The 26893-nt window shown below is 36.4% G+C and overlaps 1 protein-coding gene across 3 annotated transcripts in view; it reads right to left on the bottom strand.

The window, feature by feature from the left end:
- NSMAF (neutral sphingomyelinase activation associated factor) overlaps window positions 1-26893 on the bottom strand; it is a 67853-nt gene that overhangs the window by 30680 nt on the left and 10280 nt on the right. For all 3 annotated transcript variants that reach the window (XM_036750020.1, XM_036750024.1, XM_036750021.1), the window contains exons 2-10: window positions 18835-18924; window positions 16179-16257; window positions 16008-16075; window positions 15882-15918; window positions 9251-9301; window positions 8029-8100; window positions 7892-7939; window positions 7718-7770; window positions 1722-1851 (exon numbers count right to left, since the gene is read on the bottom strand). In XM_036750020.1, coding sequence (XP_036605915.1) covers window positions 1722-1851; window positions 7718-7770; window positions 7892-7939; window positions 8029-8100; window positions 9251-9301; window positions 15882-15918; window positions 16008-16075; window positions 16179-16257; window positions 18835-18924 — 628 coding nt within the window. The remainder of the gene's footprint in view (window positions 1-1721; window positions 1852-7717; window positions 7771-7891; window positions 7940-8028; window positions 8101-9250; window positions 9302-15881; window positions 15919-16007; window positions 16076-16178; window positions 16258-18834; window positions 18925-26893) is intronic.

Genomic DNA, 26893 nt, shown 5'->3' on the forward strand with positions numbered 1-26893 from the left:
AAAAGACATGATAGAGAAAGGGTTCATGGTAGCAGCAAAACACTGAAATCTACCAGGCAAAACTTAGTATTGACCAGTAAATCTAAAGCTACTGGTTAGGAATTACTGAGATGGAGGTTTATACATGGAATTTTAGGAGTCAGTACTTCAGTGTTTAAACCAAAGTAATATAAATGAGTTTTTCAAGAGGTTCTGGCCCAGGCTATCGTAATTACTTTATGGAAAGATTCTGCCTTAATGCTTCGAGCTGTAATTACCAAAAGACAATTTGTTAGAACATTAAAGAAAGCCCAAAGCTGTATGATCAAGACGAGGCTTCGCTAGCTTGTCCTACCATCTAGTGGACATAATTTTAATAGCACTACCTTCCAATTGGAAAAATCCTAAGTGGTTCAGTGGAATTTGAAGAGATACTGGAAAATTTCCAGTTTTCCAAGACTAAGGGCACTATTAACTCCTCCAGCTTCCTTTGCCAGGCAAACCCAAATGTATTATCAGAGCATTTTTGGAATCTTGTTCTCTATTGTACTTTAAAAGGGCTAGATCTTGACACACTAAACATCTTAACAAGTTTCAATTTAGAACCTAAATTTCTCTTGCCAACTCCATTTCTGACCTAGCAGGAGCTAGAACCATTAACTGAACACTATTAGTAAATCTGGGAAAGAAGAAATTGTTTTTGGTCTACAACAGTTAACTCCACCTGTTAGCCTCGAGAATCCTTTTATACATAGTCTTTAGGATGAAGTGAGTAAAGAAAATAATATACTTCTTTTGAAACAGAATTTAATCTAGTGATTTTTATGTAATAAAGTAGGGAGGAAAGAACAAAATTATACCCATATATGCCTACTGTATATAAATATGTAGTATATAAGAGTGTGTGTGTGTGTGTGTGTGTACATAGTAAATGCTCATTTTCTCTCTTAAGCATCCCTTAAAAGACAAATTGAGTGCTATTACCCCAGAAAATCTAGTGAGTCCTTCCAGTTAGAATGTAAGTTCCTTGAGGGCAGGGACTGTTTCATTTTTAAAAAATTGTTATTTTTACTGCCTAACCACAGTATCTGGAAGATAGCAGGAACTTAATAAATGACTGTTACAGAATCAACCCAACACGTATTTTCTTTGGAGGTAGATTTTTCACGTCCCTTACCTACTATTCCTCTAATACATCTTGTACTCTCCACATTCTATTTCCTCCTTCCTGGGATACAGTGCTATGGCATGCCTTTAGAGAACTTTCTATATTCTTACCCTGAGACTTCCCTTCGCTCCTGGGGCCTACCCATCCTTCTACCATATTGGTTCCCTTCTCCCATCAGTGAGTCCCTTGCAGGGGCTTCCAATTTGGGGAAAGCCCCAAGTCAGTCATGTTTCTTTCTCCCAACTGAGTTTCAATTCTCTGGACTACCAACATGTCTCAGTAGGGTATCTTTCCCACCTCCCCTTGAGTTCCTTTTTATGTGCTGACTTCCTCCATTAGAATACAAGCTCCTTGAGAGTAGAAACTGTCTCTTTTTTTGCTTGTATTTGTATTACTAGCATTTTAGTACAGTGCCTAGCATACGGTAAGCTCTTAATAAATGCTTGTTGCCTGCCTGCCTTAAGCAATTAAGAGTCAAATTCTTCAAAATGACTAAACGGTAAAGAATTAAAGCTATACTATTTAAGGATCACTGAAAAAGAATTCCACTAGTGTGATACTCATTTTTACTTACAGGATACCCATTAAGAGGCTGGAAATACAGGTTTGTGTCAGTGATACACACGTGTCCAGGATTAGTCACTAGTGGCGTCACCATTTCTGCTTTACATTCCATCTTGAAAATTTCGGAAAGACTTTGGAATCTAAGAAATGTTTTTTAAAGGCAAGAAGTTCTTTCTTTTAAAATAAAAAATGAAACATCTTGAAACTGAGACACAATTTCCAAATTTAGATTAATCTAAGCTGAAATCTAGATTTAAGTATGTTCTTATTTTCTAAGTACTAAATTCAGGAGAAGAGGTAGAAAAGTGCTAACTTAAATAAGCCTTATATTCTTTTTAATGGCATGACCTTTCAAATAAAACATGAGATACCATCTTAAATAAAGGATGATTTAGAAGTCTTCCTTTTGTAGAGAATAGTACCAGGGACCAGTATGCTATTAAAAAGTATGCCATGAAAAAAATCAAATCTTAAAATCATTTTTATATTAAAATTCATTCACATGCTTCTGTTACTGAACCTACCTAAGTATTTACATGATTACCTATTAATATTTTTTTAAACAGAGGTGCATAGAGACCTTTTTTTAACATTCCATTTACATGCAAATGTTCATTCAACTGAATAAGATGGATCCAAAAAATGACTTTTTTCTTTGATCTACTGGAACCATTTCAGTTACCTCTAATAACCCCTTCCCCTTACCAAAATTATATGGATAATAATTGGATCCTTTATCTTCAGGTTTATAATATATCTACTTGGCCTAGTAGCAATACCTTTTTAATTTTATCCTTTTCCCAAATTTATTTTCCTTTACAGAAATTAACCCCAACATATTTCTATAAAGAGATTAATGACTAAACATTTAAGTATGCAAATACAAAAGTTTTAGCTGAAACCTACCCTAAAACTATTATCCCTGGGTCTCAGTTTTCTTATCTGTATGCCCATCTGGCATAGGATGGACTGCTTCCTTTAAAAAAAAAAAGTATCCCTAGCACCTATCTCAATGTCTGCCTGGTACAAGATAGAAACTTAATAAATACTTGTTGATGATATAAAATGTATAATTTTCATTACGTTAAGTTAAAAAGGTTTTGTATGTACAAATAAAACCAATGTAACCAAAATTAGAAGAAAACCAGGAAAAAAACTTTGTAGCCAGTTTCTCAGTAAAGGCCTTATATCTCAAATATACACAGAAATGAGTCAGATTTATAAGAATATGAACCATTCCCTAATTGATAAATGGTTAAAGGATATAAACAGGCAGTTTTGGAAGAAGAAATCAAAACTACATATAGTTAGATGAAAAAATGCTCTAAATAATTATTGATCAGAGAAGTGCAAATTAAAACAAGTCTGAGATACCATTTCTCACCTACCAGCTTGGCTAAAATGACCAAAGGGGAAAATGACAAATGCTAAAGGGGATATGGAAAAATTGGGACACTAAAACAGCTGGTGAAATTGTGAACTGATCAAACAATTTTGGAGAACAATCCGCAATTATGCCCTAACAGTTACAAAATGGTGTATACCCTACCCTTTTGACCCAGCAATACCATTATTAGGTCTGTTTCCCAAGGTGACCAGGGAAAAAGGAAAAGAATTTATATGTTCTAGAACATTTATAGCAACTCTCTTGGTGGTGGCAAAGAATTAGAAATTGAGGGGATGACCCTCAATTGGGAATGGCTAAATAAGCTGCAATATATGACTGTGATAGAATACTACTGTGCTGTAAGAAATGATGAGCAGGTTGTTTTTAGGAAAACATGGAAAGATTTGTATGGAATAATACAGAGTGATACAAGCAGAATCAAGAGAATATTGGTTACAGTTAATATTAACATTGCTTGAAGAGTAAATGCTATCCTTCCCCAGAGAAAGAAATAACATATGAAGTCTATATTATTTGGTTCCATGTATGTATCTATATCAAATGTTGGCCTTCTCTAATACGGAGTTGGAAGGGAGAGAGGGAGACAGCTTGGAATTCAAAATGTAACCAAAACAAAACAAAAAGTTAAAAAGAAAGGAATGTTAAAAATAAATAATAAAATTTGAAATAAAAAAAGTTTGATTGAATGATTTTATCACAACATGCTACATACAATACAATGTATCCACAGTGTAGTTTCTGTGTAATAACATTACATACTATATATGTACACATATATTATAATGCAATATTATTGCTTATAAAAATGTGTACATACATAGTTTTTTCAGCCATTCTCTAATTAAGGGAACCCATTTTTTGTTTCATTTCTTTTCTAAACAAGGGAGTTTAACATCTGTTCTTAATGGGAATGTGTTTGTCACACATACACACACACACACACACACACAGATTTCAGACTTTTAAAATCATTAAGAAAAGGTTCTTTTATTCTTTTTTGGTTTTAACTTAAAATGAGTCTTGTATTTTATCAAAATCAGCTATATTTAGTTACTGCTTTGTTGTATTTTATCAAAAGCTTTCTCTGGGGGCAGCTAGGTGGTACAGTGAGTACAGCACCAGCCCTGGAGTGAGAAGGACTTGAGTTCAAATCCAGCCTCAGACACTTGACACACTTACTAGCTATGTGACCTTGGGTAGGTCACTTAACCCCAATTGCCCTGCCCTCTTCCCTCCAAAAAAAAAAAGGCTTTCCCTGCATCTAGGTCTAATTACATATTCTTTATTTTTTCTTGCTGATGTTACATTGTTTTCCTGATATTAAAACAACACTGAATCCTATTATAATCCTTCTTGATTGTGGTGAATAATTTTTTGTTTTATTCTATTCTGTTTACAAGTATTTTTAAAATATTTTCCCACTAATAACACTTAGTGATATTGTTCTACAGTTTTCTTTCTCAATTTTGTCTTTTTTTGTGTGTGTTTATCAAACAATATTATATTTATGTATGTATCACAGAAGGAGTTTAGTTAGCCTACTGTGTACTTTTCTATGTTTTATTTCTTAAAGTTTGGTAGAATTCATTTGTCAGTATCTCTGGGCTCTTCCTTGAGACTCAGATCAGAAACATATGCTATTTGGGGTTGCAACCACACCAAAAACGCAACAGGTTGAGGCAACCTGAAAATTAAAATGGAAAAGCAAACACCTCTAGCCATCAATCAATTCCTCATCCATGTATATTTTTTTAAATGTTTTCGATCCTATCATTTCTCCTTACAAATATTCATGTAGTAATAGCTAGCATTTTTATAAGTGCTTTTATATTTCAAAGGACTTTACATGATCTCATTTTTACTTTGAGGTTGAAAAGGAAAAGTAACGTTCCCATTTTACAGATGGAAACACAAAGAGCTTGTGTTCTCTAATCCTGACAACCAGAGCACTAACTACTTCATGATGTTTCATCTCAATACCTTTTCTATTCCCTCAAAAATGAGGCTGCCTTCGGTGATGTTTATGGCTAACTTGTATCATATTCTCTTAAGATTGTCCCCCAACATTAGCTTTGTCTGTTCTGATGTTTTTCAACTAACCATTATCATTTTGCTCATTATCTAAAATTTTTTAAGGAAAATACAAGGCCAATCAAGCATGGAAAGGAAAGATGGGTCACAATTAGCATGGCACAACATCAGCTGTTCTGTATTAACTGATTTTACACAAGTAATCAGCTGCATTTAGTCACTACTTTGTTGATGTAATGCAAAAGGACATCCAGGGGAATTAGAAATGAAGCAAGCTTTCTGGAAACAACAGTATAAAAATAGATTACCTGCGCAGATTATCTAAACCAGTAAGAAGACATGTACTTAAAGTAGGCAGTGTGGGCAAAATTTTGCACATATGTCTTCTTGTTCCAATTTTTTTTTTGGCAAGTAAACAATATTAAAATGCAATGATATAATAGCATAAATCTCCATTTACTTAGCATTTGAGAGATGACAGAAAAATTAAGGTACGAATAAATTATGCTACTTTATCTTCCTTCCTCTATACCCCAAACCTTTTGACATCTTTCTCCTTTGTTCTGTTTCAGACGATGAAATAGGACCTCTTGCTGTCACTTACTTGTACCCTTGATTCCATTTCCTACTCTCTCTTCCAGAAGCTTGTATCAGAGGTTATTTTTCTCATCTTCAATCTGTCTATTGGCCCCTTCTTTGCCAGTCTACATTAGTGTAAGGAATTTCCTCACCCTATACCAAAGAAACCACAGGTGTAGTACCTAGTCCTATCCATACTAGACTGAAAGACAGCATGGCATATTAGATAATGGGCTAGGTTTGGAGTCAGGAAGACTTACGTTAAAGTTTTGCCCCCACTAACATTAACTATTTGGCCACTAAGGCATTTAACCTTTTAGGTGCTCCTATAACACTAAAGCTATCAATTACAGATGAGACAAATTGTCTCAATGGGGGAGGTTCTAAACTGGGAGAAAGTTGGAGAGAGGTAATCAGAAAATCATACAATTAAGTGTCCTGAAAACTAGTCAAAGGGCCAGACCCAAAGAATAATCAACTAGTTGGATGTCAGCTTGGAAGGTCTCCAATGAAATGCCCCAAGAATCAATTTTTAGCCCTATGCTGTTTAATGTTACTATGAATGACTTAGCTAAAAGTATACATGGTATGCTTATCAAATTTTTAGATCACACAAAGCTGGAAGGAATAGCTAAATATACTTGGTGATAGATTCAGAATCCAAAAAAGTCTTCAGAAGCTAGAACATTGGGTCAGCCAATCTACTAAAATTTAATAGGGATAAATCATTGAATAAAGTATCACATGCTACTTTTATGGAAAAGATGAGAAATGCAGGCTAGACAACAATAAAATTAATAAGATTCAGAACTGGTGAAATGTTGGACTCAAATAGCTGTTGTTAATGACTCAAAATCAGCTTGGTAGAATGTGAACTGGTTCAATAATGCTGGAAAATAATCAGGAATTATGTTCAAAGCATGACTAAGTGGTCCATAGTCTTTAATGCAGAGATTGCATTCCTAGGCATGTACCTCAAGGAGGTCAAAGAGAGAAAGAAAGATTTCCAAAAAACCAAAACATTCAAAGCAGCATTGCTTCTAGTAGTAAAGAACTAGAAACAAAGTAGATGCCTACCAACTGAGAAATGCATAACCAAAGTGCAGTACAGAAATGTAAATGTAATATTGCTGTGCTGTAGGAGATGATGAATTTTTAAAATTCAGAAGCATGAGAAGACTTATAAGAACTGATGCAGAAGAAATTAAGTAGAATCTGGAAAACTTCACAATGACGAAAACAGTATAAATGGAAAGGGCAAAAAACCCAAAACTGAACAGTATGTAATTATAATGATGAAGAGGGGAGAGTTGAGAAAATGTATCTCCCTCCTTTCTTCACAGAAGTGAAAGACTATAGGTATGGAAAATTGTATATATTGATAGACATGGTTGATATGTTGTTTGGTTTTTCTGAACTGCTTTATTCTTTCATTTTATTATTATTATTTTTGAGAAGCCTTGCCAGGTAGAAAAAAGAAAGAACATATTCAGAAATGAAGATGATATAAAAGCAAAAAATATCAATGAAAATAAAAAAAACAATAAATATATCAATAAAAATAAAAAGTGTTCCCTAAGTTTAGACATAGATTTTTTTTTCCCTTTCAGAAACCTATCAGTGTTCATTTTACACTATATAAATGTTCAAAGAATTTATCAATATAGCATTTTGGTGACTGGATATGCTAATGCTTTTATAATTAAACTCTTTAAATTTAGTGTCACACTTAAGCACAAAATGCAAGTCTAAATCACAGTGTAGAAAAAGAATGCATTCTAAGTAGGTCAAAAGAAGCTAATCCTTCTTAAATTATTTCTTTTCCCTTCTAAAATGGAATCTATTCTTCTCAAAACAATCTGCTTACTCAAATATACTTTGAATATTTGCTTGCAAGAAACTATGAAATATTCAAGTAAAACAGACACATGAAAATTGTCAGCTTGTTAAATAAAAACAAGCAAAATTTATAGGAAAAATAAACCTACCTGTTTTTGTCAAATGATGTTCTAGCCAAACGTGATTGCAAAATAGCTGTTATCTGTTAAGAAAATAAAAACATTCAAAATGAAGGTTTTAAAATAAAAGGAGTACAGTTACATTCAAATACCAAAACAATGATGATTGTATTTATTATAATTAAAGTCTTAGGAAAACCTTACCATGGCAGTTTGATCTCCCAGTTTATCAAGGCAAGATGCTCTGTGAAGCTAAAATATCATAGAATAAGCAACTGGTTTTATAAATGTGTTCTTATTTTCCTTAAAAGAAAACACTTGATATTTCTTAAAAAGCTTACCTGAAGGAGAGTTTCTACAACATCTTCTACTTTCCCTGCTATATCCAACTCAAAGACATACTGCATTTTGCCCTAACAAAAATGGGGATAAAAAAAGGCATCAGAAAAAATGCAAGACTGTATTATTAGGATAATACTGAATACTGTAGGTATTTAATAAATTCATCTGCTGAAGGAAATTACAGTATGAAGTAAAACAATGAAAAATAATGGCATCCAAATGGCAACAGAGAACTCAAAGAGGACACCTGTGAATCTAACAAATTCTAGGTGCTCCTTCAAGTGGAAATAATTTTGATTTAGAGTGAAAGCAGTATCAAGTATTAGTATCAAGTTCATGCCAGCTAAGTCTAGTCTAGTCTACCTTTGTGACTGATATCATTTTTAGAGTGAAAATTTGTAGTAAACATGAAGTGTCATATCTTCGCTCAAATTATCTCCTCTTCTTCTCAGCTTCTGCTTTCCCTCCTAATTTTATAACGGCCCTCTTTACTTACTGCCCTTCAATAGAACTTATACAGTGTTTCACTTCAGGGTACAGATTAAGAACTGGGTAAAAACTGGTTCTTGGGTAAACAGAAGAATGGGGGGAGGGTTACCTAGGGCAACATGAATTGAATGGGGTTTTGTGGAATTTCTGACTAATGAGAACTTTGCATTTCCCCAATATGATGGGAAGTAAGGCTTTTGCTGTATATGCTGCCCTCAAAAACCTTTACCTTCTGGTATATATTCTCCCTTTTAACTTTGCCAAGCTAAAGCAGAGAGCTGAGTGAAGCGCAGACTAATTAAGTGCCATGTCTACAGTTAACTGATGAGTCTTTCTTTGAGAGACCCTAAGAATAGTGCTCACAGCCACTGCAGATTCCTTGAAAGGATGGAAAAAGAATAAATTTGCCTTTGCGTTTCCTAAAAATAGTGCTATATAAGTAGAATTAGGCACATTTTATATTAAGTTCTCAGCAACAGAAAACAAGTCAATATTTATAACAGTGTTCATTTGTCTAATCTTGTCATTCAAGCTGTTATCTTTTTTAAAAAGATAAACATAATTCTATTTCACTGATGCAGACTTTCCCCTTCTGCAGTCTTGTAATAAATAACCAGCAAGTAAGCTTTTATAGCTTTCCCAGTATTATATTTTACTGAAGACTTCAATATAGTTATTACATTTTATTCCTTAAAGACCACTATAAAGAGCTGCAAATAAAAGTTTACTTACCCTTTCGATTTTATATGGTGCTACAATGTTATGTTCTTTAATGAAATATACCTAAGGGGGACAAATGAATAGTTGGAATATGTCTTACCCCAATTTTTTCAATGTAAGAAACTGCTACAGTTAGGAGGTGAAAAACTGGATTTTAAAATCACTTTTGACATATAGCCAGGTCCCAATTAGTGTGATTAATAAATCCCCTGAAGTGGCTGCATTCTTCAAACCTTTACTGCATTACTGCTACTGGACTGGAAACAATTATTTTACATATTTACTCTGACTAGGATGAATATGAACACATGCGACCACTTCAGGAGTTTCTTTATTTGTACTAACAGAATGTAGTTGTAGCTATCATTTCTAAAATTAATATGCATTAAAATAAGAATAGGTATGCTAATTGTTAAGACATGCATTTTTCAAAAATAGTTTTCTACAAAACAATACAGACTACTAAACAAAGAAACTCCAGATTACTAAAATATTCAGATACTCTAACTGCATGTAACCATGTATAAAAGTAACCAAGAAAATCTTGGGGCATCTAATACTAGAGCTGAAAGGGATCTTAGAAATCATATAATCCAGCCTCCTCAAAAGGTGCTAGAGTGTTGGACTTAAGAGTCAGAGGATCTTGGTTCAACGGCTGCCTCTGACACTTACTGGCTGTCTGACCCTGGGCAAATCATTTAACTTCTTTATGTCTCATTTCCCTCATTTGTAAGAGGAGAGAGATGACTAGATGCCCCCTAAGGTCCCTTCCAGTTCTAAATCCATGAGCCCATGAAACTGAAGCCCGAAGAGATGAAGTTATTTCCTCTTTCTGTAGGTAGGAAAAAAAAAAAGGACTAACCTAAGTTTCAGTTCCTTACAAAACAGGAGGAAGTCACCCAACACATGAAATAGAAACACAAATCATAATAACCGCTCAGGTTTACATAGTAATTCAGTTGACCAAACTTTCTTTTAAAAAAATTTCTATCATAGGCCTGGGTGGAAACAGTGTTATGCTTTTTTTTTCAACTGTGTATTGACTTTTGCTTTACTCTGTGTATTTTGACAAATTAAGACTGAGAAGAAGTTATGACATAATAGATACAGAGGTGAGTCAGAAGTCAGTAAGATCTGCATTCAAGACTCACCTCTGACACATACTGGTTGTGTTACCCTGGACGGGTCATTTAACATTCTAGCCCTTGAGACGTTAGGAGAAAGCAAGGAAGGTCCTGAGTGGTGAAATTATGGGGGGACATAGATGAAAAGTTTCATAGGATAGGAAGTCATGGATGGGGTTCCCTTTGCAACTCTAACCTTAACCTTAATTCTGTTTCTAAACCTGTTTCTGTTTCTAACCCTAACCCCAGATGAGAACACAGATTCATTTGAATCTCTAAGACGACCAGTAGCAGTGCTGTATAAAATTATTATAGTCATTCATTCTTCAAATACTTATTAAATGTATATTAGCCTTTCAAAAACATTTATTTCATCTCCTAGATAAAAGGCTGTTGAGAATAGGGAGGTAAAACTATGTACGGTACCAGAAAGGAATTTGGAATTCATCTTGTCTATCTTATCCAGATACCTCAAAATAGCATTTAGGGGATAGTTTGGGGTCTGAAGGCTGACTTTAGTGTTAGCCTAACTTTGTAGAGGAGTTGTAAAGTAAAAGTCCACTCTCAAATCATTAAGGGTAGATAACTTATTTTTATTTCTAAGCTTTCCCTCCACCCCCTCATTAAAGTCCTACTATGATGTTTCAAGGTGGTATTGAAGTAAATCTCGATTCTTGAGGGCTAGTCCTGTTAAGCGTAAAATACTACAGGTCCTACAACAAACTGGAAAGGCTTCAAATATGGGATCCAAGATAGATCGGAGGTTTATCATACAAGGACCAGTGCATCCAAGTTGGGAGAGGCTCATCACTAGAAATCTAGCCATCATATGATGGCTGTTTTTGGTCACTGAAGCTGTATGGCTCTGTGAATTATTTCAGTATCGAAAATGACCACTCATGAAATCAGAGATTCTTAAAGTGCTTAATTACTATGAATCTAGAGTAAAAAGATTTCCATCTAGTAAATAATTTACTCTATATAAACTATGCTTCTTAAAAAAGCTCTTCCCTTTTAAATGAACTAAAATTTTAAATCAAGCAACTACTAGAGCCTTCAAGGTCAAGGGTACCTTACTGATCTGTTACATGTTAGAGAAAGTCACAATGTGAAAGCTTTCTTTTTGGGGCGGAGCAAAGATGGCAGAGTGAAAACAGGGACTCACTTGAGCTCTCCCCCAAATCCCTCCAAACACCTATAAAAACTGACTCTACAAATTCTAAAGCTATAGCACCCACGAAATGACAGAGTAAAACAAGTCTCCTGCATAAGACAGCCTGGATGGTCACTGGGAAGGGTCTATCGCACGGTGCTGGGAGCAGAGTGCGGCCCAGCCTGGGCTCTGCCAAGACAGACCAGGCCGGAGCAGACCAGGCCGAGCAGGCCTCAGGGCCCTGAATCACTGAGCTGTGGCGGTTTCTAGACTTCTCAACCCACAAACACCATAGACAACATAGCAGGTCAATGGGAAAACTGTTGGACCTGGGTGAGAGGAGGGCGCGGTCTGGCCCCAGCCCCAGAGTGGTAGAGGTGGCTGTGGTGGTGGCTATGGCAGTAGCAGCTGCAGCAGCAGCAGAGGCGACTACTTCCGGAGCTCCAGGCCCACAGATGGTGGGGGTAATCAAGCAGCTGATCAGAGTAGGAGTGCAGGGATCTCTTTGCGGGCACTGAGGCAGGATTCTCTTGCTTCGCCCTGACTGGATCTGGGTTGTAGTCTTGGTTGGCGATCCTTGGGGGAGGAGAAGCGTTTGTGTGGCAGAGCTTGTGGTGGCCGTGGAAAGGGAGTCCTCCTGGTAGTTACAGGGCAGAAAGGAGTGCCTGAGATCACTCATGAACCAGGGTGTGGGCTGGGGGAGGAGTGGACACCTCTCATTGCCTCATACCACCTCAGAAGAGAAGTAGCTCTGAAAACAGCAGCACAAAACCCCTGAAGCTTGGGACAGATCACTCTCCACTCTGGAAGCAGAGTCATATCCTGACAAAGAACTCAAAAGCCAAATAACTGGCTGGGGAAATGGTGGACAGCATAAAAGGACTCAGACTATAGAATCTTACTTTGGTGACAAGATCAAAACATACAGCCAGAAGAAGTCAACAAAGTCAAACAGCCTACATGAAAAGCCTCCAAGAAAATATGAATTGGTCTCAGGCCATGGAAGAGCTCCAAAAGCATTTGGAAAATCAAGTAAGAGAAGTAGAGGAAAACCTGGAAAGAGAAATGAGAATGATGCAAGAAATCATGAAAAAGAAGTCAAGCTAAAGGAGACCCAAAAAATTCTTAAGAAGATAACACCTTAAAAAAATAGATTAACTCAAATGTCAAAAAGAGCTCCAAAAAGCCAATGAGGAGAAGAATGCCTTAAATGGCAGAATTAGCTAAATGGAAAAGGAGGTCCAAAAGATCACTGAAAAAAATACCACCTTAAAAATTAGATTGGAGCAAGTGGAAGCTAGTGACTTTATGAGAAATCAAGATATTATAAAACAGAACCAGAGGAATGAAAAAATGGAAGACAATGTGAAACATCTCATTGTGGGGCAGCTAGGTGGCTCAGTGAGTAGAGCACCGGCCCTGGAGTCGGGGGGGACCTGAGTTCAAATCTGGCATCAGACACTTGACACACTTACTTGTGTGACCTTGGGTAAGTCACTTAACCCCAATTGCCCTGCCTTCCCCACTCAAAAAAAAAAAACCAAACAAACAAAAAAAGAAATATATCATTGGAAAAACCACTGACCTGGAGAACAGATCCAGGAGAGATAAGAATTATTGGACTACCTGAAAGCCTTGTTCAAAAAAAAGAGCCTAGATATCATCTTTCAAGAGAGTATCAAGGAAAACTGCCCTAATATCCTAGAACCAGAGGGTAAAATAGAAATTGAAAGAATACACTGATCACTTCTTGAAAAAGATCCCAAAAGGAAAACTCCTAGGAATATTGTGGCCAAATTCCACAGTTCCCAGGTCAAGGAAAAAATATTGCAAGCAGCCAGAAAGAAACAATTTGAGTGTTGTGGAAACACAATCAGGATAACACAAGATCTGGCAGCTTCTACACTAAGGGATCAAAGGGATTGGAATATGATATTCTGGAGGTCAAAGGATCTGGGATTAAAACTAAGAATCACCTACCCAGCAAAACTGAATATAATACTTCAGGGCAAACAATGGACTTTCAATGAAATGGAGGACTTTCAAAAATTTTTGATGAAAAGACCAGAGCTGAATAGAAAATCTGACTTTCAAATACAAGAATCAAGAGAAGCATTAAAAGGTAAACGGGGTGGGGGGGGGGCAGTTAGGTGACACAGTGAGTAGAGCACAGGCCCTGGAGTCAGGAGGACCCGAGTTCAAATCTGGCCTCAGACATGTGACACACTTACTAGCTGTGACCTTGGGCAAGTCACTTAACCCCAATTGCTCTGCTTTCCCCCCTCCAAAAAAAAAAGGAAAGAAAGAACAGGTAAACAGGAAAGAGAAATCATAAGAGACTTATTAAAGTTGATCTGTTTATATCCCTATATGTAAAGATATTTATAACTCATGAGAGCTTTCTCAGTATTAGGGTAGTTGAAGGGAATATTCATATACATATATAGACAGAGGGCACAGGGTGAGTTGAATATGAAGGGATGATATCTAAAAAAATAAAATTAAGGGGTGAGAGAGGAATATATTAGGAGAAGGAGAACGGGAAAGACAGAAGGGGGTAAATTATCTCACATAAAAGTGGCAAGAAAAAGCAGTTATAATGGAAGTGACGAGGGGTAGGTAAAAGGGAATGAGTGAACCTTACTCTCATCAGATTTGGCTTAAGGAGAGAATAACATACAGACTCAAATGGGTATCTTACCCTACAGGAAAGAAGGGGCGGCGGGATGATAGAAGGGAGGGCAGATTAGGGGAGGGAGTAGTCAAAAGCAAACACTTTTGAAAAGGGACAGGGTGAAAGGAGAAAACTGAATAAAGGGGGACAGGATAGGATGGAGGGAAATATAGTCTTTCACAACATGACTATTACGGAAGTGTTTTGCATAATGATACATGTATAACCTATACTGAATTGTTTGCCTTCTCAAGGAGGGTGGCTGGGGAGGGAAGAAGGGAGAGAATTTGGAATTCAAAGTTCTGAAAACAAATGTTTAAAAGTTGTTTTTACGTGCAACTGGGAAATAAGATACACAGGCAATGGGGTACAGAAATCTACCTGGCCCCACAAGAAAGTAAGGGGAAAGGAAATGAGGGAGGGGGTAAGGTGATAGAAGGGAGGGCAGACTGGGGAAGGAGGCAATCGAATACATGCCATCTCGGGGTGGGAGGGAGGATAGAGATGGGGAGAAAATTTGTAACTCAAAATCTTGTGGAGACGAATGCTGAAAACTAAAATAATTTTTTTTTTAAAAAAAGAGAGCTTTCTTTTTAAAAGTAACAAGACAGTTCACATGTTTTTCCTTAGAGGCCAATTTAGAACGATGAAATATCTGAATGACCCTGTGAACTTCTGCCTAATTTTAAATTCCTCTAACTTTGAATTTAAAGTATGAACAACATAATTACCCTTAGGAGAGTGGCCTACTAAAATCATAGTGGAATCCCTAGCCTACTAAATAGAGTAATAATGGGGTTTGGAGGAATAGTATTTCATCTGTTGGGATTTTGTTATATGCATGAATCCACACATGAATGTAGGGAACTAACTGGCTGAATTCCATCTTGGGGAAGATGATTATAATTAGGTTAAAAAAACTGGATGAATCAGAAAGTAGTTAAGTAGATAGGTGGAATTTAGGACAAAAGGACATAACATATACATAAATATCCTTTTATGGTCACACATGCTGAGGAGTACCCTTAATGGTTGATGTGATCCCAAAACTGATTCAGGTTACACTACATCTGGCTCAAGCCTTCCAGGCAACAGAGAGGGCTAAGGGAAAAACTCTTGCCCCTTGATCTCAAAGTAACTAGGGAAAAGTGTCCTAAAGGAAAGTTAAGCCCCCAATCCTCCCACCAGAAACTCCAAAGTCATAAAATCTTGTACGCACTAAATTATTACGTAAATATTGATTGAGTTGGATGGTTACTTGTCAGGGATGCAGCAGAAAAGACTCACACTTCAGGTACAGATCGGACTAGATGACTTATAATCATCTAAGATGATTTCTTCCGAATCTGAGTGTCTATGACTGTATTTCTCATAACTGGTTCTGTATCCTTCTCAAATGTAAGTTGAAAAGATATGTACTTTTTTTATAACAATAAAAATTGCCATTTACATAGGACTTTAAGATTTCCTAAAGCACTTAGAATATATTAATATGTTATTATCCCCATTTTACAGATGAGGAAAATGAGTTAATAGATAACTGAGGTGGGACTGAAATCTAGGTTTTCCTGATTCCAAGTCCACAACTCTTAACCATTAGGACATTTTGCTTCTCAATTATATCTATTACGATGGCATTCACCTATAGCCTTTAGGTCAGGGATTAAAAAAATTTTTAAATACATTTCTTACCTGGCTGAAAACAAGAGAAATCCTTCCCTGTTGAGTCCTAAAATGTAGATAAGAGATACTCAGCACACTTAATAGTGTAATTAAAGAATATTGAATCAAACATCTAGTGATCCAATAGTAACATACTTTGCAAAGAGGCTGTTTGCTCCATTGTCTCCATGCTTTTCTATTTTTATACAGTCTCTCAAAGGAATCTATAGAAAATAGGAAAAATGTTATAAGAAAGAAATATAGAAAAGTTATTCACAAAAAAGAAATTTAATACAGTAACTGTAAAGTTTTTAAAAGTGTCGTCACCTTAATGATGGGTTGAAACATCTCATCAGGTTCAAAAATCACTGATTTTGAACAGATTTTTAATGATCCCTGGGTTTTCCTAGGGATTGAAACAGAAGAATTGTTTGAACGTTACTTGTTATAAAATATCACACATTTTATTGCATTTAAAGCCTTAACTAGAATTTTGTTGTTGTTTAGTTGTTTTTCAGTTGTGTCCAACTCTTCATGACCCCACTTGGGGTTTTCTTGGCAAAGATATTGGAGTGGTTTGCCATTTCCTTCTCCAGTCATTTTACAGATGAGGAAACCGAGGCAAACAGGGTTAAGTGACTTGCCCAGGATCACATAACTAGCAAGTGTCTGAGGCTAGATTTGAACTCAGAAAGATGAGTCTTCCTGACTCCTGGCCCAGTGTCCTACACTGCATCACATGGCTGCCTTGCAACTATAACATCTTCAATGTACTATTAATGAAAAGAAATTGTACACAAAGTTTCAAGTATAAGATTTTAAAATTAATTTTTCTTCCTCAATAAGTTTTAAAATTTTCTTTTTTTACAATCTTATTATCTTTACTAAATTCAGCTGGCTTTTCATTTCTTCACATTTGAAATATCCAAAAGTGATTATGCTAAAGAGCCTTCAGTTCTTCATTTCTAATATATGTGCTAGATAAAAAAAAATACCTTACATAGAAAACTAAATAGAAAAGCAGGTGGTGAGCCAACTGTTTCAAATTAGAATATACCAAAACCTACTTCTGTGAAGATGTGATATTTTGGTGTGGAGGGATTCAAGGGACATTTTCAGATCTTAATGTTAAGAAGGAACTCAAGAAGAATATGGTTGCTATTTTTGTATATAATTTGCAACTACCTTCCCCTGCTGATGATACATGGTTACAAATCTTGGAACCCCATAGAAAGAAGTGTAGTTGGTGCAAATAGGCTGCCACATATTTCCAACAATCACCTGAAAAATGTATGCTAGGAAAAGGAGTGAAAGTGAATATAATCGAGATTGTCAAAGTGTTGCCCAGGTACCCAAAACATGTAAAAAGACATTTAGGTCTTTATCTTAGAAGTGCTCCAGCATGCTGAATGGATGCGATTCTCTGTGAAGCCTTCAAAGCATCTAAGAGAACAAGTAAAAAAAAAGAAAAGCAAAGATGAGAAGGCCTAGATTGGCCTAGATCTGCCCTAATGGAGGGGATAATCACATCACTAAGACTACAGATCACAAATCTATTCAGGTACTTAGATATAATTATTTTAAGGGTTTAGGACAAGGAACTTGGCTACTGTTATCCACAGATTCACCAATTTTGGAATCACTTTCAACCTCTCCTGAATTGGTTTTGCCCTATTACTGCTCAAAATTTTATACTTGATCCTCGATGAAAAACTGTAAAGAAATTTGGTCTGAACTATGATAGAAACGTGAATTTATAGTATCCCTCTCATTCCTGGAATCAAACAAAGCTCTAGCTCAGATTCTCTGAACTCCATCTTTCATTTCTTGGCATCTTTACCTGATCCCTGGACAGTTTCTACAAATATCTTAACAGAGGATGATAAAAGCACATGCAAATCAGAAGACATAACATGCATAGACCAAATTTCATTTTATGGTAGTGTGCTTTAAGACAGTCTCCATAAATATATCAAATCCAAAAATGGGGCCAGCTTCCAAGAAATGCTTAAACCAGCGAATGTTTGGTATGTATCCCTCCCACAGTGGAGGCTGGTCTGAACCAGGGTAAGGCTAGAAACCCACCACTGTCAGAAGCTAAAGGATTCTCACATCAGGGATTCTAAACACTCAGGGGTATTTCTGAAGCTTCAATCTAACTTGACCAGGTATAGCAAACTGACAAACAGCTAGGTTATTGTCACTTTGGCATTTATTGAAACAAAAAACTACCTTTTTGTAGCCCTTGGGGCTGAGAAATGAAACACTCATGAAAATAACCACTTCACCACATCCAACTTGTCCAAGTCCCTTTAGGTTGCCCCAAAATTGTTAAAGTGATCTGCCCAAAAGAAAATTTAGACATCTTAGTCCAAAAAACTTTTACCTCAGCTAATTCCAAGTTGGTGCTTTATTGCTGTATTTCATCATATACTTAAAAAGCTATGATAAGGGTATATATCAAAGGAAATAAGACTGCATTTTTACAGCAATTTGGGGGAAAGTTAAACAGTATGAAGATACACAGAATGAAACTGTTTCTAGTTCTGATGGCAATACATTCATCTTGAAAGTGTGCTATTGTAGCTGCTTCTACTCTCATTGAGAGTACTTATTGACTGTTATTTTAAATAGAACTGCTGTCTAAATCACTGAGAGCGGAATAAACTCAAATGACAGAGACACAGAGGAGAACATGAAGGATGCATTTCTAATAAAAGTCCTACCCAGGGGATTTACTCCAGACCTGTTATAAGGCAAAAATACTTAGGGCTGAATAGTATTTAAGGCACAGGAAGTGTTCTTGGGCCTCTAACAATGATGCACCAACCTTCCTCATTTTTTTCTAAATAAGAGGGAAGAAAGAAAACTCCAGGGCACCACAACATTGAATTGTGCTAAGGACAAACGTTATTTTCACTAAATCATCTATCAAGCCAGAAATATTTGTTAAGCACATTTGCACTTGAAACTATTCCCCTACCTTTCATTTTGGTGGCCCTCGCAGAGAATATGCTTAGCTGTGTGCTGTTCAAAGTAATATTCCTCCAAGTTAAGCAGCAACAAGGAAAACCTAAAAGAAAGACGGTAAAATGGTGGATAAGCTTGGGGTTTTAAAGAGTAGAAGAAAATTGGGAACCAGTTAGTGTGAATAATGAATCCCCTGAAATGCTTGCATTCCTCACATCTACACTGAATTTTTTCCATTGGGCTGGAAACAATTGCCATATTTTTACATCATGACTCTGACTAGTGTGAATATATGCAATATACATATATGCAATATGCAAACCACTTCAGGGGCTTCGTTACTTGCATTAATCGGGACTTGGCTGTAGCTATCATTTCTAAAAGTAATATGCATTAATATTAGGATGAGTTTAAAGCGTGCTATTTGTTAAGACAAAAAATGTTAAAATAAGTTTTCTACATAACATAGTCAATTAAAGAAACTCCATATTACTAAAATATTCAGAGGAAAACGTTATGTAATACATTTGATCTTTAAAATTTGCCCTCTCAAAGGCAGGGAGAGGTTAAGGAGAAAATTTAGACTCTCCCCCAAAGCCCAACATTTTCTTGACTTCTCTTCTTAGTTACTACATGTATAATCTACTCCAGCGAGGCTGATGATTTCATCGGTCCCCTTCAATGACCCCTGGAAACTCCCATGTTCATTACTCCTTTAATGCATTTGCTCATGCTTCACTTAGGTTAAAAAAAAATCAAGTACAGCAGTACAGGCTTGGGGGAAAAGATTACAACAGGGCAAAGGAATATAAAACATGAACAATCATTTATCACCAGTTCTCTTCAGGGCATTGGAATAGTTTCTGGGGAGCTATAAAGTTTAGATATACAAGTAATGCTCAGGTCTTTCTTACCAGACTTTTTTGGAATCACATTTAAGTCAACTACAACTTGACTATGCAATTCGGAGATATCTCCCAGACCAGCTTCCTTTTTATTAAGGCATACCAAGAAGGCTATGTCTACCAACTGGTGGGGTCCCAATACAACTTATCCACACCCAATTAGAACAAGGTCACTTCCACTGTACCCCCAATCTCTTCCCTCCTCCCAATCCAAGTAGCAACAACAATATACTGATTGTAAGCTTTCAAGGGTTGCCACAGCATATGCAGATCACTTGGAGCAAATTTTAAATCCTAGACCCACTTTTTTGAGCATGTAATCTGTGTACTTGGGCAATGCAAATTTTATTATCAGTTTTTATGTGGCATAATGAGTAATCATTAGCATCCAGAATGTCTAAGTTCTGTTGTACCAGAATTTGGATATTGCTAAGAATGAGTATTCCATTAGTTGGGTTTAGGAAATCTTTGTTATAAAGAGATTTTCCTTGTACTGATCATAAACATGCAATCTGTTTCAAAACTAAATTTTTAAAAAAGATCTAGGTTACTCATTGTTCTGTATTTTTATTAAGAGTCGACTTCAATGAGTTAAAATTTAAGCAGCAGGATATAGTAGTTACAGTGATAGATTTGGAATAAGGAAGACCTGGTATCATATACATCTCTGACAACAGCTGTGTGAACACAGGCAAGTCTCTCACAGACTCAGTTTCCTCATCTGTAAAAGGGATGAATAATACCTGTAATACCTGCTTAAAATGGGAGCTATGAAGCTTGAATGAGATAATGTATATAAAGTAACTTGCATCCTTTAAAACGGTATGTAGATATCAGACATTATTATTAAAATTAATACCTGTGCATAATTACTCCAATCTTAAGTTAGGGAAAGGTACTAGATCTGTGTTGTCATTGGTGTAGGGAACTCTGGGTAAGGAACTTCTACCAATGCACCTTCCCTCAGAAACTTTTCCAAACATCGTCCTTACTCAACCCTGCAATGCCTCCTTCACCTCCCTTATCTCTTACTTATGGAGAAAATTGAGGCCACTAGACAATATTTCTTTATCTCAAAAACCCTTGAAGTTATTTCCCACTCTTTTCTCCTTCTGTGCAGTTAGACATAACCCCTCTACATAAACACTAGATTTCACCTACTCCTTGTTTTCTCCAGAAGATTTCATCCTCAATCACCACCCCCTCCCCTTCAACCTCTTCCTATCAACTGGTTCCTCCCTTACAAGCTCCCTCAAAAATATCCACATTTTCCCCACCCTTAGAAAACCCTGAATACATCCAACCTTCCCCTTAAGCTATTTATTGTCTCTCCTCCTTTTCTCAGCTAAACTCCCTGAAAAAGCCACCTATAATCACTGCTTCCACTTCCTCTCCTCTCAGTTATTCCTCATCCTTTGCCATCTGGATTCTGACTTCATCACTCAATAGAAAATATCCTCTCCAAAATTACCAATGACCCCTCAACTTATAAAACTGATGGTCTTTTCTCAGTCCTAATCTTGTCTGTTCCTTTTAACACTTCACATGTTGACTAGCCTTTTTCACCTGTCTGACTGCTCCTTCTCAGTCTCCTCTGTAGCTCATTATCCATGTCAAGCCCCCTAACAATGGAGATTTCCCATGTATTTCTATCAGGCCCTTTACTCTTCTTCTAAAACCTCAGTAACCTCAACAATCCACATGGGTTTAACTATCACTTCTATGATTCCTAGATCTTTATAACTAGCCCCAGTCTTTTCCCTGAGCTTCAACCTCACATCACCAATTGCTTATAGGATATTTTATACTGGATGTTGGGCAGACATATCAAATTCAACATGTCTAAAGCATAACTCATATTTTCTCCTCAACCTTTCCCTCTTCCAAACTTCCCTATTTCTGTCGAAGACATCATATTGGCAGTTTCCTTTATCCTTTATTCCCTACCAAATTCATCTTGTACCCCTTAATTCTTCCCCTCCTTGAAACTCCCCTATTTTGATTAAAGGAATTAATATTTTCCCAGTCTATTAAGTATTCATTTGAAGCAATCATTGACACTTCCCCCTCCTTTAACTACCACATCTCCAATCAGGTGCCAAATCCTTGGGATTGTACCTCCACAGAATCTCCTGGCTGTTCCATTTACACTGCCACCACCCTAGTTTACCCTTCATTGCCACTTCCCTGGATTACTGTAACGAGCATACTAATTCCTGGTCTTCTAGACTCTCCCCTCTCTATTCCATCTCCAAAAATCATCAGTGGCTTCCTATTGCCTCTAGAATAAAACATAAACTCCTAAAACTCTACAATCTTACTCCAATCTATTGTTTAGCTCTTATTTCACCTCAGCTCCCACCCCACACTGTACATGAGCCAAACTGGATTGTCAGGTCTTGAAATCAACACAATTATCTTCCACCTCTGTATATTTGTACAGCCACTTACCAGATGTGGGATCATGAACAAATCATTTAATGTCTCTAAGTCTCAGTTTCTCAAGACTTTATAAAATGGGAAAGATCATGCCTTTAGTACCTCCATCCTAGGCTTTTCAAGAGGCTCAAATGAGATGGTATATTAAACTTCAGTTATTATAATTAGAGTATTCCCTGCACCTGGAATATACTCTCTCATCTTCACCTTTCAGAATCTTTCTCTTCTTTCAAGATTCAGCTCAGGCACTACCTCCTCCAGCCTTCCTTGATCAGCCCAACCAAAAGGGTCATTTCCTTTTTCAAATGTACCCAGAGTCCTTTGCCTAGATCCCTATTTGCCCCACCCCCTCCAATTTCCTACATACTATCATATTTATTTCTACACATTATACCTCTTTCCATTCTGCCCAATAGAATGAAAATTACTTAAGGACAGGGATATTTTTATTTTGTTATTATTCCTAACACCTAGCTCAGTGACTTGCACAAAATAACCATTCAACAAATGTTTGCTAGATTAAATTGCTATTTTGAAAAGCAGACTGCTCAATGCAAAACAGACAACTATCTAACTAACGGAAACACTTTGAGAGCTTGCTAATAGCAGCAATATGGTTCATTCTCTCAACGATTCATCTAGGAAGCAAGTTATTGCTTGGAAAAAAAGTTACTTTTAATCAACCTTCCAACTCCAAACAAGCTTTAATCAAGTTTCAAGCAATTATTTAAAAACCTCATAGTGCTATCTTTGACTTCTCTTCCCACATTCAGTAAGTTGGCTAGCAAGCCCTACTAATCCTACCTCTGGAATATCTCTTGTATCCTCTTCCCCTGCTTTTAAAAAGATAACACTGAGGCCGGGAATATGAGTGACTTGAATAATCCAAAGGAAAACATCTAAGTCTAGCTCCATTCTCTTCCGTGAGCTCCACACTCACATTTCCACCTACCTATCATGTACTTCTACCACAACCACAGACATGTTCCAAACTCAACTCTTCACTTCCCAACTAAAACTGGTTTCTCTTCCTGACTTACCAGTTTCTGCACCACCACCTTCCCTCTTAGTTATTATACCCTTCTTATTAACTTCACATTTTCCATGGGCTATAAATTATTTATATATTTTTATGCCCCTTACTCACCTATACTAGGATAGGAGCCACGTTTTATTTTACTCTTTTTTGCATACCTTTCAATGTCTAACATAACGTCTTACACAAAATGCCCAAGAAATATCTCTTGAATCAGTGAATGAATACTAAATGTAGAGATCAAAAGCTAACCCAACATGTAGATGACAGAAATCTCCACATGAATACAACCGAGGCTATTACAACCTCAGATATAAGACTGAGAAATTGTTATAAAACAAATGATTCACCATATAAAATGCTCTAATATACAGGTGCCTCATATATAATTTAGGATCACTGATGTTTTAGCTTGGAACATGACAGCATTAAGTTCAAAGCAACAACCAAATAATCAGACACATGACATTACAAAGATAATAATAGCTTACATTTACATAGCACTTTGTTTCCATAGCATTTTACATACATTATCTCATTTAATCCTTACAAGTGCCTTTAAGGTAGGTAGTACAATATTACGTCCACTTTATAGACGAAGAAACTGAGGCTCAGAGTGGTTAAGAAAGTTAACAAGTCATATAACTATCAAGTGGCAAAACTGGTACAAATCTAGGTCTTCTAAGTTCAATGCTCTTTCCCACAGGTAGGTCACACAGCAGTTGTACATTTTTGTAATGTAAATAGTATTTTATTTTTTCCACTTACATGTTTTCAAAATTAATTTTTTTATAAGATTTTGTATTCCAAACTTTTCTCCCTCTTTTGCATCCTGCCCTTCTCAAGCAATCTGGATATAGGTTATACATTACATACTTTTACTGTATTACAAAGTCTCTATTATTTAAACTTTTGGTAAAATTTACAATTTTTCCACGGTGTAAAGGGCTGGAAACCAGTCAAGGTCCCTCATTAGTATCTCCCTTTTTTTAATATTATTTTTTATTCTCAATTTAAATGCCAAAAAAGAGTATTTCACATACCCAGCAGAACAGAAAAAGAGGAATGTATTGCTTCTGCACAAGTTAAAAAAAAGTTTCCCTCTTTGCATTAAAAAAAAGTTTCAATGGCCCTCTTTTTTGGGTAATCACTACTGCCAACCCCCCTTTCCCCTCCCAAACTCCCACATAATTAAAACCAAAAGGGAAAAAAGAACCCTTGTAACAAATAAGCATAGTCAAGCAAAAACAAATCCACAAAATGTCCAATCAATCAACAAGTATTTATTAAATGTCAATTATGTGCCAAGCACTGTGCTATACGCTATGGACACAAATGCAAAGAATGAAACAGTCTCTACTTGTAAGAACCTTACATTATAATGAAGACAAAAGGAACATATAAAAACATACACAATTTAAATTAAGAACAACGTATTCTGGGTGGGAGTCATTAGTAATTGGAAGAAACAAGAAAAACTTCACCCAGAAAATGGTACCGGAACTTCATCATAAAGGAAGAAAGGGAGGCTATGAGATAAAGGTAAGGAATCTATTCTAGACATGAAGGACAGCCAATGCAGAGACAGGAGATGGAGTGTCCTGCATGAGGCACAGAAAGAAGTCTGGCTGAAGTACAAAACATAAAGTTTATACTTTTATCCCAGCAGCCACGTCTAAAAATGTCTCATCTTGTCGCCATCTCCTTTGTCCACAGATGGGTAACATGATTCATCATGTGTTGTCTGGAGTTTAGTTGTCCTTTAAATTCTGGGAGGGTTGTTGTTTTTTACAGCGTTATCCTTGTATAACTTGTTTTCATGTTTGTGCTCACTTCGATCTTCACTAGGTAAGTTCACACTACACAGGATTCTCTAAAATCATCTGCCATTTCTTACAGCCCAATTTGATCAGCCATTCCCTGCTGAACTCCCTCAATTTTAGTTTTTCACTTTTTTTCCTCCTTTAGAGCAGTGGTATTGTCTTTGCATAAATTTGCATGGTTCTACTCTCTTCAATTTCCATCAGTTCACACCATACTGGATTCTCTGAAAACATCTTTTTGTCATTTCTTATAGCCCAATTATATTCCATTACAATGACATACCACAATTTAATCAACCATTCTCTGAATTATGATCAAATCCTTAGATTCTAGTTCATTTTTCTTCTGCCTTCCCCTCCTCTTTGGAGTACTTTGTTCCCTCTTAATCCCACCGCCATTCCCTGCCTGTTTCACTGTTGAGTTTGATGTATTTCTACACCTAGCTCTGTGTGTGTGCGTGTGTGTGTGTGTGTGCGCGCGCGTGTTCAACCCTTCTTTATCCATTTCAGATAATAGTAAGTTTCATCCAATGCCCACTACCCCATCCTTTGTATTTGTATATTCTTCATAACTCCAATTAGGAGAAACATATTCCATCCTTCTTTTCCACACTAGTGCATTACTTTTACTCTCCCTCTTCTTTCCTTTCTCAAAGCACTCACAACAGAATCAATCCACTCCAAAGTCCTCTATTTTTGTTATTTAACTCCTTTAATACCCTTTGAAGGCACTAAGGTCCTGAAGGGTCATTTTTCCCCCTCCTCCTATTTGATAGCACTACATCTAACTGCTCAAATGAATATACATTTCTATGGTTTTCTAGCCTCTTGTGAGTGTATTTCAAAGTTCCTACTCAGCTCTGGTCTTTTCATCAGAAATGCTCAGAGGTTCTTTTCCGAAAATGTCTTCATTTTCCCTATAGGAATATATTCCACTTTGCAGGGTTAAATTATTCTTGGTTGTAAAGTACTGAATTTCAAGATCTCCTCTCAATTATGGTAGGCCTTATGTGGTGCTGACTGGATGTCCTTGGCACTTGAACTGTTTTTCCCCCTGATTGTCATATTTTTTTTCTTTGACATTGGAGCTCTGGATTTTGGCTGAGGCATTCCTAGAGCTTCTCCTTTTGGGGTCTGTGGCAGGAGGTGATTGATGGATTTTTTTCTATATACTCTTTTTTCTCTCAGTCCATTAAACTTTCATTTGTGATTTCTTGAAATATAATTCACCCAGGGTTTAAAAATAAAACAAAATATGATTTTCAGGGAGTCCAGTAATTCCTACTCTCCTTCTGACTTACATAGATCAGTTGTTTTTTTATGTCAAATACCTTACATTTTCTATTTTTCAATCTTTTTGATTGTGCTCTAATATTTTTTGCTGCCTCACCGAGTAATTGATTTTTATTTGACCTTAGTTTTCAAAGAGGTAGTAACTTGAGTAATGTTTACTATTTCTCTTTTAAGCTCTTTATTCTCCTTCGAATTTTCCTTCCTCCAGAGTTTTTATTTCATTTCTTTCTCTTCATTTCTTCTAGATATTTATGTGGTCTCTGTGGAAAATCCATTTTTTCCTCTTTGATTCTATACTTGTGGTTAATTCAGAATTACCTGCTCCTTCTTTTGGAGAATCTCTAGATCTACAATAATTTTTATGCAGATTGTGTTTTCTTTGACATGCTCATCTCTGTAGTTTTAGTTCCTAATTTGGAGCTTTGTGCCAGGGCCAGGCTTCACTCTCTACTGTCATTTGGTGGGGTAGCTGACCCTCCTCATTTTTGACCTTGGCTTCTGTGATGACCTTGTAAAGTTAGGTTCTCCTGGATCTTTGAAGTCCAAAGCACTGGATCCTCAAGGCTTTCTATGGCA

This window comes from Trichosurus vulpecula, chromosome 1, assembly GCF_011100635.1.
Source record: "Trichosurus vulpecula isolate mTriVul1 chromosome 1, mTriVul1.pri, whole genome shotgun sequence".
NCBI lineage: Eukaryota > Metazoa > Chordata > Mammalia > Diprotodontia > Phalangeridae > Trichosurus > Trichosurus vulpecula.